The sequence below is a fragment of the Suncus etruscus genome, chromosome X, assembly GCF_024139225.1.
Source record: "Suncus etruscus isolate mSunEtr1 chromosome X, mSunEtr1.pri.cur, whole genome shotgun sequence".
Taxonomy (NCBI): Eukaryota; Metazoa; Chordata; class Mammalia; order Eulipotyphla; family Soricidae; genus Suncus; species Suncus etruscus.
In genome coordinates, this window is record NC_064868.1 from 105222951 (window position 1) to 105235559 (window position 12609).

Consider the following 12609-nt stretch of genomic DNA (forward strand, 5'->3'; position numbering starts at 1 on the left):
ATTGCAATAATGATGTTTTCATGGAAAAATGAATCAACTGTGAAAAATGTTCAGTTAGTGGAAAATATTGTACATAAAATATATATTAAATATACATTCAAAAAATTTAAAACCAGGATTTAAAAAATCTATTAAGAGAATATTAGAGGGCTGGACAGAGAGTACAGAATCTAAGGTACTTAGATCCCTTCCCTTCCTTTGCCATTCCCTTCCCTTCCCTTCCATCAAAACATGTTAGAACATTAAAAGGAAATACACCAAAAATGGATGAATATCCCTTAGTTGAGAAACTACCAGTGATCTTCTCCTTATTTTCTTTTTCTGGTTTATGGGCCATACCTAGTGGTGCTCAGGGGTTACTCTTGGCTGTGCACTCAGGAATTGTTCCTGGCTTGGGGGACCATATGGTACACTGGGGAATTGAACTGCAGTCCAACCTAGGTCAGCCACGTGCAAGGCAAACACCCTACCGCTGTGCCACACCTCTGGTCCTGATCTTCTCCTTATTTATATTTTTTGTTGTTTATTTTGGGACTACATTTGACACTACATTGTTCAAGTGTCATTCCTGGAGGTGCTCAGAGATCATATATGGTGCTGAGGTTGGCAAATGTAAGGCAAGTGCCTTAACCCCTGTATGATTTCTGGGTAGTTTAGTTTAGTTTAGTTTAGTTTTTTTGGGGGGGCATACCTGGTGGCACTCAGAGGTTACTTCTGTCTCTGCACTCAGAAATTGCTCCTGGCAGGCTCGAGGGACCATATGGAATGCCAGGGATCGAACTCAGATCTGTCCTGGGTCAGCTGTGTGCAAGGCAAACTTCTTACCACTGTGATATGACTCTGGCTTCATGATTTCTGTTTTTAATGCTTTTTAAATATACAGTTTTCATTGGCCATTTTTGTAGAATTGTTATCATTTGTTGTTCTACATAATTTAAAATAACTATATAAAAATCCCTTTTAGGACTGTGTCATAATTTATTTAACTCTTGTTCTGACATTAATTCTTTTAATGTTTTATTTATTAAAAGAGTCTTGGTGACAATTGCTCTACCAGAATCTTTTTGATATCCTTTTGTAATCTAAAAAGCTATGTGCTTTTATGGTTTCCCAAGTGGTGCTCAGGAGACTTGAGCCTTTTTCCCGGGAATATTTGGGTAAACTTACTGCACTGGGGCTCCTCAGAAGGCTGGTCTTTTCTAGGATGCCATCAGGGGGTGATCGGGAGCTTCCTGGACTGATATTAGCTATGGTTGGGAACCATGTAGTGCTAGGGATTGAACTGGAGATAGATGCATGCAAGGCATACATCTTAACCCCTGTACAGTCTCTATCTCTTGGTAATTTGGTAAGTTCCTCAAAGTATAATTGAGGGTTAAAATTATATATAAACATATATATATATAATATATATAAATATAATATAAATATAAATATATATAAATATAAAATTTTACTGGTTACTACTCTGTAAATGTACAAGAATACCTTCTGGTCAGGACTGGAATAGTACGATGCTTGCCTTGCACACGGTCAACTTGGGTTCAATTCCTGGCACCACATATGGTTCCCTGAACACCACCAGGAGTGATTCCTGAATAGGCAGCTGGAAGTGACCCCAGCATACAGCCAGAAGTTGCCTACCCCCCAAAGAACTTTAAAAAAAGCCTTCTGCCCATCCTTGCCAATGAGATTACTTCTGGCTCTACACTCAGGAATCACTCTTGGTGGTGCTCCGTGAACTATATGGGATGCCAAGAATTGAACCCAGTTTGGCCATGTACAAGAAAAACGCCTTATTTACTATATTATCAATTCAGCTCCCTTCTGTTATTTTCCAATTTACTATTAGGTGTTGGATAGTTCCAGTGTTTGCTACTTGCATAACTTATTTTAGTGAAGCTAAGTAGTTTTATTGTAAAATATTTTCTTAGAGAAGTGTGAGTGGAGATAAAGATTTGTGTTTAGGAGAGAACACAGACTTTTGCAGAGTAGCTTTTGAGAGAATGTTCCATACAACTTCAAATTCCTTGGCCTTGGTCTAGAATTCTATACATGCATAAATGTTAAGTCAAGGCTTTTCTTGTGACAGCACCCAGATTTCATTATTTTTTTTGTTGTTGTGAGTCATATATGGTAATGCTCAGGGGTTATTCCTGGTTCAGCACTCAGGAATCACTCCTTGTGATGTTCAGGAGACTATCTGGGGTACCAGGAAATTGATCTGGGTTGACTTTGTGCAAGGCAAGTGCCCTGCATGCTGTACTCTCAGTTGAGTGCCAAATTTCATATTCTTAGCAGAACTTTTACATTCTCTTGTAGCTTCTTTTTTTCTTAGGGAATCCACTCTTTTCTCTGTGGTGTCTTAGCTCCTCCATCTCCAAAGTGCTCAGTATTTGCATCTCAAAGAGACACGATTCTCATGTTTTGGGACTACTTCAGGGCTAAACAGTTTCCTAATTTTATTTCTCCAAAACTCATTACCAGGGCCCACTGTCTGCCTGTAACATTCCTCCCTTGAGATTTTATGTTAAGTAAAGTTAAGTCTTTCTTAATTTTGGGTCATACCTGGTGATGCTCAGGGGTTATTCTAGCTTTGCACTCAGGAACCATTTCTGGTAGTTCTTAGGGGACCATGTAAGATTTTGGGAATCAAACCCAGGTTTCTTTCATGCAAGACAAACACTCTACCTGCTGTACTATCTCTCTGGCCCAACTGCCCTAAATTTTAAGGGTTGCATGGATGTAGGTCCACCCTCTATAACTGCTTCCTGCTGATATAGTGTATGGACCTGCCAATGTAAGGGAGTGACATCTCTAATTCCAGACAATGCTTTATTAAATTTCAGAGTTGTTAGTTTGAAAGATAAATCAGAGAGATTAGACTTTAAAAAATTAGGTTCTGCAATTGGATAACCATGTGTAAGAAATTAAGACTGGATCCATATTTCACACCTTACACAAAAGTCAACTCAGAGTGAATCAAAGACCTTGAGATCAAGCCTGACTCTATAAAGTACATTGAGGAAAACCTACACAGAACACTCCAAGACTTAGATCTCAAGGGAGTCTTCACCAAGAAGATGTCAATAGTAAAGGCTACAGAATAAAATTTGAGCAAATGGGACACATCAAACAAAAAAGTTTTTGTATGGCAAAAGAAACATGAGCTGAAACTAAAAAACAGCTAAGATATTTGCTCTCAACATATCAGATAAAAGGTTGATATTTAGAATATACTAAGTACTCACAAAGATTAATCCACCAAAATCTAAAAACCGCATCAAGAAATGGGGAGAGCAAATGAATAGGCACTTCTCTGAGGAAGACCAACAGATGGCCAACAGGCACATGAAAAAATGATAATCATCACTTATCACTAGGGAAATTCAAATTAAGACCACAATGAGATATCATCTTATACCAGTGAGAATGACACATCTCAAAAATACTGGGAACAATATGTGTTGGTGGGGATGTGGTGAAAAAGGAACTTGTAGGGGCCAGCGAGGTGGCACTAGAAGTAAGTTGTCTGCCTTGTAAGCACTAGCCAAGGAAGGGCCGGGGTTTGATCCCCTGGCATCCCATATGGTCCCCCCAAGCTAGGGGCAATTTCTGAATGCTTATCCAGGAGTAACCCCTAAGCATCAAATGGGTGTGGCCGAAAAACAAAAACAAAAACAAAAAAAGAAAAAGGAACTTACATCCACTGCTTGTGGGAATGCTGCCTGGTTCAACCACTATGGAAAACAGTATGAAGGCTCTCAGCAAACTCAGAATTGAGTTGCTCTATGATCCAACAATTCTGTTTTGGGGTATCTACCCTCAGGACAGAAAAAAACCTTAATTCAAAAGTATGTATGCATACCACTCTTCATTGTAGCACTCAATAAAATACCCAAGAGTTGGAATCAACCTAAATGTCAAAGAACAGATGTGTGGATCATGAAGATGTGGTACATATATATGTATATATAATGAAACATCATATAGCTTTAAAGAATGATGTTATCATGCTATTCACTTGCAACATGGATAGAACTGGAAGATAACATGTTGAATGAAGTTAGCCAGAAGAAAAAGGTTAAATACAGGATGAGACCAATTATATATGACATTTAGAATAACTGCATGAAGGAATGCAATGGTTTAAATGTGAGTTGTCTAAAACACTCGGGCCCAGAGTATAGTGAGAAGAAGGAAAGAAATTGAATGGAAGAGGAGAAAGACAGATGTGAAACAATGGGAGCAGGGGCTGAGGGGATTCAGATGCATTGGTGGTGTTAGGAAAGAACAGGACTAAATATCCAAGCCACAGTCAACAACAATGAAATCATGAGACCCAAACTTTAACAACCAAACTTAAAAATGTGCCTGTTTTGATGGCAGGCTAGGGCAAGGTGGTGGTATGGGATGGACTCTGGGAACATTGGTGGAGGGAGTTTGACATTGTTTGTGGGATTGGTGCCGAAACATTGTGTGTCTAAAACTTAACTGTGAATATCTATGCAAATCACAATGCTTTAATAAAAACTAAAATATTAGGTCCTGGAGAAGCAGAGCTTTTCCTAGCCTAAGGAAGGTAGAATGATTAAGGAAACAAGGTAAAAAAAAAGACCACACTGGGGCTGGAGAGATAATACAATGAGTAGGCACTTGACTTGTACATGTCTGATCCAGGTTTGATCCCTGGTATCCCTTATGGTCCCTAAGCCCACCAGGAGTGATTCCTTAGAGCAGATCTAGGAGTAACTGCCGACCACCGCCAGGTGAAGCCTTAAGTCCAAAAATAAAATTGATCACAGCATAAACTTTGCATTTGCATTCTGTTGAGATTGTTGTAAAACAAATTGCTAGTTTCTGCCTTTCCTGGTCACCTGTAAAAACATGTTCAAAGGTAGGGATGGAGCAATAGTACAGTGAGTAGGGTGCTTGCCTTGCATTTAGTTGACCTGGGTTCAATCCACAGCATTCTATGTGGTCCTTCCACCAGAAGTGATTCCTATGCACAGAGCCATGAGTAAAGCCTGAGTACTGGGTGGTGTGGTCCAGAAAGCAAAGCAAAACAAAACAAAGACATATTCAAGGGTTCCAGACAAATAACTTAGAATTTATTGTTGGGTTTTTATGTTTTCTTTTCTGCCACACCTGGCATTATGCTCCAGGATTATTTGTGGCTCTGTGCTCAATGTTAACTCTTAGCCTTTTGGGATGCCAGGGAATGAACCTGGGTTGCATGCAAGGCAAGCACCCTACTCTCTGTACTATTTTCTGACCCCAATGTTGGGTTTTCATCTTTTCAAATTTAGTTAAAACATCATGATTTGCAAAATTATTGGTAGTTAAGTTTTAGGCAAATTACATTTCAATATGAATCACATCACTAATGTCAATTTTATTTTTATTTTTTTTTGGGGGGGTGAGATCTGATAATTCTCTGGGTTTACTCCTGACTCTGCACTCAGAAACACTCCTGGCAAACTCAGGGGACCATATTAATGCTGGGGATTGAATTTGTGTTGGCCACATGCAAGGCAAACCGTACCCACTATACTGTCTCTCTGGTCCCAATGTTGGGTTTTCTTAAGGAGAAATTTCATGTGCTCAATGAATTTATGGCAGTAGTTTGATTCTGACACTGTCAGAATATGATTTGCTGGATAATACAAATGGAGCTGATTTTATCTTGGAGAGATGAATTCATTTAGGAATTTTGTTATGTTTTAAAGAAGTGGGAGTGCTTAAGTAATTTGGTAAGATCCCTTCCATTTAAGCACTAGTTGACTGGAAGGGGATTCAGTTTTCCAAATTTTTAGTAAGATCTAACTTCTAGGTTGAATTTTGGTCATGGGTAATTGTCTATTTGGCTGAAGCAAAACAGTATTTCCATATTCTTTTTCCCCAGCTGTGCTCAGGGGCTTACTCCTGGTTCTGCACTCAGATCATTCCTGGCAGGCTCAGAGTACCATATGCGGCGCCAGGTTCAGCTGAGTGCAAGGCAAGCGCCTTACTGACTACTATCTCTCCAGTACCTATTTCCACTTTAGTAAATTGCTTACTGCACCTGTTCTAAATAAATAGCTTGCTTAGTTAATTGTAAACTGAATGCAGTAAGGCTGTCCTTTAAAAGGACCTGCCATACAATTGCTCAGAGGGGCTCTATATGTAGGAATAAGAAGTTAAGAATAAGAGCCCAAGTTGCTTGACATAAATTCCCTAGTATCATTTGTATTTCTCTTTATTAAATGCTTTCCTCTATAATCAGCCAAATAAAAACCCTTTTTTTGGGGGGGGCACACCCGGCAGTGCTCAGGGGTTACTCTTGGCTCGGCACTCAGAAATCACTCCTGGCAAGCTTGGGGGACCATATGGGACGGTCCAGGAATCGAACCTAGGTCTGTCCTGGATCGCTCACATGCAAGGCAAATGCCCTACCGCTGTGCTATCACTCCAGCTCCCAAAACAAACTTTAAAATGCACTTTTCCACATATATGCAAGAAGATTGCATGACATTCAACTGAATGACATTTTTGTGGGGGACCACTGATCTTAAGAATCTAGTCTGGAAATGCTAGTCTGGAGAAACTGTTTATCTAGGAACCTTGTATCACTCTATTCTTTTTGGAGAAATGGTGAGATTTGGTGGGTTCAATTACTGAGTGGCCTGTATTGTTAACTGTATTTACCCATCTATAGAAGCTACCAATGGTGCAGTGCCCCAGGGTCAGCGACCACCACCTCGTATCAAGAATTTTCAGATCAACAACCAGATTGTGAAGCTGAAATACTGTTATACATGCAAGATCTTCCGGCCTCCCCGGGCCTCGCACTGCAGCATCTGTGACAACTGTGTGGGTGAGTAAAACCAGAGAATTTGGCAGTGAAGACTGGGTTGAAGAAGAGGGTCAGGTTATTTTACTCTGGGAAAAAACTGCTTAAGGTGGGAGGTGGGAAAACAAATTTAGTTAGAAAATTTAGATAGGGAACAAGCTTCTAAACAATTGTAAATGAAGTACAGCTCTACTGTTATTGTCATTTTTGTTGGTCAGGGACTACAATATCAGTGCTAGCAGGCTACCAGGTTCATGCTAGAGGTGTTTGGTGGAAGCGGTAGGGACACATGGTACTTGGGATTGAACATAGGACCTCATACATGCAAGGCCTGTATTAAACTATTTGAGCCATAGTCTGGCCCTCAAGTGTGCTTCAGTGAAACATATAATTTAAATATATCTAATCTATTATAATAAACAAACAAACCATTTTGGTAAATGGGGAACTAATGACAATTTTTTAGATCTATATTTTCTTCTACTGGACCTTTCAAGTGGCAGCTACCTTACATAGAGGGTAGAGAACCTTAGTCCACTGGAGGGCAGCATAGGGGAAGGCAGGGCTAAGTAAAAAAAAGTTTTCAAGAAGAAAGTTACTAGCATTAATTAAATTCCTACTATATACTAGGCACTGTGCCAAGTGTGTTCTCTTTATTTCAATTGATTCATGAGAACCCCAGGATGTAAGTATTATTCTTACTTTAGAGATGAGGGAAGAGGTAAAGTATCTTGGCAAAGTTTCCTGTGATTAGTATGAGATGAAACAAAGAAAGCTGAGTTTTGAAACCTCATGTTTTCCTTTGCTGTTGTTATAAGGCTGTTGGCTATATGTATGTATACGTGCTACTGTGCCTCTAATTGTATACTGTCACAATATATACCTGCTAACATGTTTGTCTTTTTTATTTGTTTTTGGGGACACATCTGGCAATGCTATGGGGTTACTCTTGGTTTTGCGCTCAGTAATCACTTAAGATGCTGGGGATCAAACCTGGATTGGCTGCATACAAGGCAAATGCCTTACTCTTTGCTATTGCTACAGCCCTATCCTTGCTAGTATGTTATCTATAGAATCCTGGAAAAGATCAAAAACAGGCAATAAATATGTCTCTGGATAGACATGTATGGATGTGTGCAGTTTTATCATTGGTTGATGCAATATTTCAAGCAGTCTTTATATAAGCTTTTCTGGCTTGTTTTTCTGATTAGCTGATTATTTATACAAAAATTGGAAATCTGTATTTAATCGTGTATGGTAAAAAGTTATATGTGCATAGGAGTTTTATAAATTAAAACTTTCAATGATCCAAGACGCTTGATCTTTAAAGGTCTGATATAAAGGTTTTTATAAATAATTTACTCTTTATTAATAATCTATATTTTTTTACTTTGGGGCAACACTGGATTATGCTCAGGAATTACTCTTGGTATAGTGCTTGAAGTTCACTGCTAGCAATGCTTGAGGGGGTATATGGTGCTTGGAATCAAGCCGGGTCTCTTGCATGCAAAATTTACATATATTTTAATCCTCTGAGCTATCTCCCTGGTCCCTCTTTATTAATAGTCTTAAACATAAATAAAGTACACAGTTTTTTTGGGGGGGGTGGAATGCTCAGGGACCCATATGCAGTTCTGCAGATTGAATTGGGATTGGTGTGTACAGACAAGAACTTTACCCCTATACTATTGATTTTTATTTTCAAAGAAGTACAGACATTTCATTATAAGTACAAACAAAAGTAAAACAAACTTAGTGATTACTTGACATGAAAAATTCATCCCCCAAATTGAGAGACATGAGAGAGAGAGAAAGAGAGAGAGAGAGGAAGAGAGAGAGAGAGGAAGAGAGAGAGAGATCTGCCAGAGAGGCAGTCACAGGAGCAGGCAGGAGGAGGGTGGGAGGGAAACTGGGGACATTGGTATGAAAATATGAACTGGTGATGGGATGGGTGTTGGACATTGTATGACTGAAACTCAGTCATGAATAACTTTGTAACTGTGTATCTCACAGTGATTCAATTAAAGAATTTTTATTCAAAAATTAAATTAAATTTGAAAAAATTATCTCTACTAAAAACTAAAAAAATAAAGCTGTGGCTTTAAAGAATTGTGATTGCTATTTTTGCTATTTTTGTGATACTAGGAATTGAACCTAAAGCTTCACACATGCAAAGCAGATATACCATCACTGAGCCATATCCCTGACTCCATTAATACCTTTTTTAAATTATTTTGGGGGGGAGGCATTCCCAGTAGTGCTTAGTGTTTTCTCCTAGCTCTGCTCAGAAATGACTCCTTTATTCCTGGTGGGAGTCGGGGAGACCATATGCCTCACCCAGGATGGAACCTGGGTGAGATTCATAGATTAGAACCTGGGTCAGATTCATACAAGGCAAGCGCCTTAACCCTTGTTCTATCTCTGACTCTCCCAACAGTTTCATTTTTAATTTATAAAATTATCAAAGAAAGCTTAACATGATTGTACTTTAAGCAGCATGGTTAAAACAATGGTTCCATGTATGATTTCAGTATACAAAATTACTGCACAGTCAGCATCCCCAGAGTGCCTGAGACCTTTAACCACTGTCCTCATGTCACTTCTAGAAGCAAGGAAAACTTAATGCTTCATTTTACACTGGGAGGGCTATAAATTGGAACAAAGTATTGGAAGGTAGCCTAGTAAGCATCGTAAAAGTCTTAAATCTTGTAAACCTTTGGTGCCAGCGATTCTCATTCTAGCATTCTAGCACAAGAAAGTAATCAAGGATGTAGTGAAAGATTTAGCAATGGAAATATTTATCTCATGATTATTGTGGTAATGAAAAATTGCATAAGCCTAGCTGTTCTCTAGTAGATAAGTAGTCAAATAAATTTTAAGACATTTATACAATATCCTTTAATGGAAAAAGCTAATAACGGAAAGCTAAATGAAATATAACAGGCGATAGACTACATTTACAGTGTGATCTTAGTTACATATTAAAAACACAAGGATGTGTAAAGAAATATGCAAGGAAATACACTGTAATACTTCTAGTTCATTTTCTATAGATTGTAGGATTAAGAGATTTGTTTAACTTCATTTCCTTTTTTCTGAATTTGTATAATGAGCAGCATGTATTACTTTATTATCAGAAAGAGAATGATCTCTGAGAATGATCTTGGAGCTATAGTACGATGGGTAGGGAATTTGCCTTGCACACAGTCGACCCAAAACTGACTAAGTTCTATCCCCAGCACCCTATATGGTCCCCCAGAGCCTGCCAGTAGCAATTTCTGAGTGCAGAGCCAGGAGTAAGCCCTGATCACCTGTGGGTATGGCCCCAAAACATAAAAAAAGGTAGAATGGGGGCGCTGGAGAGATAGTATGAAGGCAGGGCATTGCCTTGCATGCAGAAAGACAGTGGTTCAAATCCCGGCATCCCATATGATCCCCCGAGGATGCCAGGAGCGATTTCTGAGTGTAGAGCCAGGAGTAACTCCTGAGCACTGCCAGGTGTGACCAAAATACCAAAAAAAAAAAAAAAAGAAGAAAAGAAAAGAAAGGGAAAGAATGATCTAGTACAATAAAGAGATAGTACCAGGATTAAGACACTTGGCTTGTAAGTGGCTGACTCTGTTGTGTTCCCCAGTACCACATTGTCCCCAAGCACCACTGGCAATGATTTTGAGCACAGAGCTAAGAGTAATTCCTGAGTATCACTGGTGTGGCCCCAAAGGGCTCCCCAAATACAGTAAAACTATATATGGCAAAATTGATTAAAATGAGGCTTTATGGGCCCGGGTTTGATTCCCAGCATCCCATATGGTCCCCCAAGACTGCCAGGAGTGATTTCTTAGTGTAGAGCCAGCAGTAACCCTAGAGTGCCACTGGGTGTGTCCCCTCAAATCAGGCTTTATTTGTGAAATTTTTTTGGTTTGTTATATTAGGCAACAACTGGTAGTGCCCAGGGCTTAATCCTGGCTTTGTGCTGAGGGATCACTTTTGGCAGGACTGGGGACAGTATGGGGTATTAGGGACTGAACCTGGCTTGACCATGTGCAGTACAAGAGTCTTATCAGCTGTACTATCTCTCTGACTCCTATTTGTGATTTTTTAAAAAGTATACTGATGGCCAGAGAGATAGTACAGGGGTTAAGTTGTCTGCTTTTCACTTAGCCATCCCTGGGTTTAGTCCCTTGGCACTGCATATGTTCCCACAAGCACCTCCAGGAGTAAGCTCTGAGCACCAATGGGTGTGGCCCCAAAATACCAAGAAGTGTTTGCATATTAATCATAAAATGATATAATAATAGATGTAGATGAACATTCCAATAGAAGAGATATGTAGTATAAAATGCCTTCCCATGCATATTATTCTCCCAGTATTTTATGTATTGGGCTCTCTGAACCAAGTAATTTTGGAGATTTTTTTTGGGGGAGTGTATATCTGCAGTGCTCCTAGCTCTGCACTCAAGAATATGGAATGCCAGGTATCGAATCCAGGTCTGCCGTATGCAAGACAAGTGCCTTATCTGTTATACTATCTCTAACGCCAAGTATGGAGTTTTTTTTAAATTTTTTTATGTTTAATTAAACACCTTGATTACATACATGATTGTGTTTGGGTTTCAGTCATGTAAAGAACACCACCCATCACCAGTGCAACATTCCCATCACCAATGTCCCAAGTCTCCCTCCTCCCCACCCGACCCCCGCCTGTACTCTAAACAGGCTCTCCATTTCCCTCATACATTCTCATTATTAGGACAGTTCAAAATGTAGTTATTTCTCTAACTAAACTTATCACTCTTTGTGGTGAGCTTCCTGAGGTGAGCTGGAACTTCCAGCTCTTTTCTCTTTTGTGTCTGAAAATTATTATTGCAAAAATGTCTTTCACTTTTCTTAAAACCCATAGATGAGTGAGACCATTCTGCGTTTTTCTCTCTCTTTCTGACTTATTTCACTCAGCATAATAGATTCCGTGTACATCCATGTATTGGAAAATTTCATGACTTCATCTCTCCTGACAGCTGCATAATATTCCATTGTGTATATGTACCACAGTTTCTTTAGCCATTCATCTGTTGAAGGGCATCTTGGTTGTTTCCAGAGTCTTGCTATGGTAAATAGTGCTGCAATGAATATAGGTGTAAGGAAGGGGTTTTTGTATTGTATTTTTGTGTTCCTAGGGTATATTCCTAGGAGTGGTATAGCTGGATCATATGGGAGCTCGATTTCCAGTTTTTGGAGGAATCTCCATATCGCTTTCCATAAAGGTTGAACTAGATGGCATTCCCACCAGCAGTGGATAAGAGTTCTTTCTCTCCACATCCCCGCCAACACTGTTTATTCTCATTCTTTGTGATGTGTGCCATTCTCTGTGGTGTGAGGTGGTATCTCATCGTTGTTTTGATTTGCATCTCCCTGATGATTAGTGATGTGGAGCACTTTTTCATGTGTCCTTTGGCCACTTGTATTTCTTCTTTGTCAAAGTGTCTGTTCATTTCTTCTCCCCATTTTTTGATGGGATTAGATGTTTTTTTCTTGTAAAGTTCTGTCAGTGCCTTGTATATTTTGGAGATTAGCCCCTTATCTGATGGGTATTGGGTGAATAGTTTCTCCCACTCAGTGGGTGGCTCTTGAATCCTGGGCACTATTTTCTTTGAGGTGCAGAAGCTTCTCAGCTTAATATATTCCCATCTGTTAATCTCTGCTTTCACTTGCTTGGAGAGTGCAGTTTCCTCCTTGAAGATGCCTGTAATGTCCTGGAGTGTTTTGCCTATGTGCTGTTC

The 12609-nt window shown here is 39.4% G+C and overlaps 2 protein-coding genes across 2 annotated transcripts in view; both read left to right on the top strand.

Moving 5' to 3' along the window:
* Nucleotides 1-12609, top strand: part of APLN (apelin) — a 552821-nt gene that overhangs the window by 284983 nt on the left and 255229 nt on the right. The window lies entirely within an intron of this gene.
* The window catches only part of ZDHHC9 (zinc finger DHHC-type palmitoyltransferase 9), a 55742-nt gene that overhangs the window by 23262 nt on the left and 19871 nt on the right, over nt 1-12609 (top strand). Inside the window, exon 4 of the mRNA XM_049766682.1 lies at nt 6698-6856. Coding sequence (XP_049622639.1) covers nt 6698-6856 — 159 coding nt within the window. The remainder of the gene's footprint in view (nt 1-6697; nt 6857-12609) is intronic.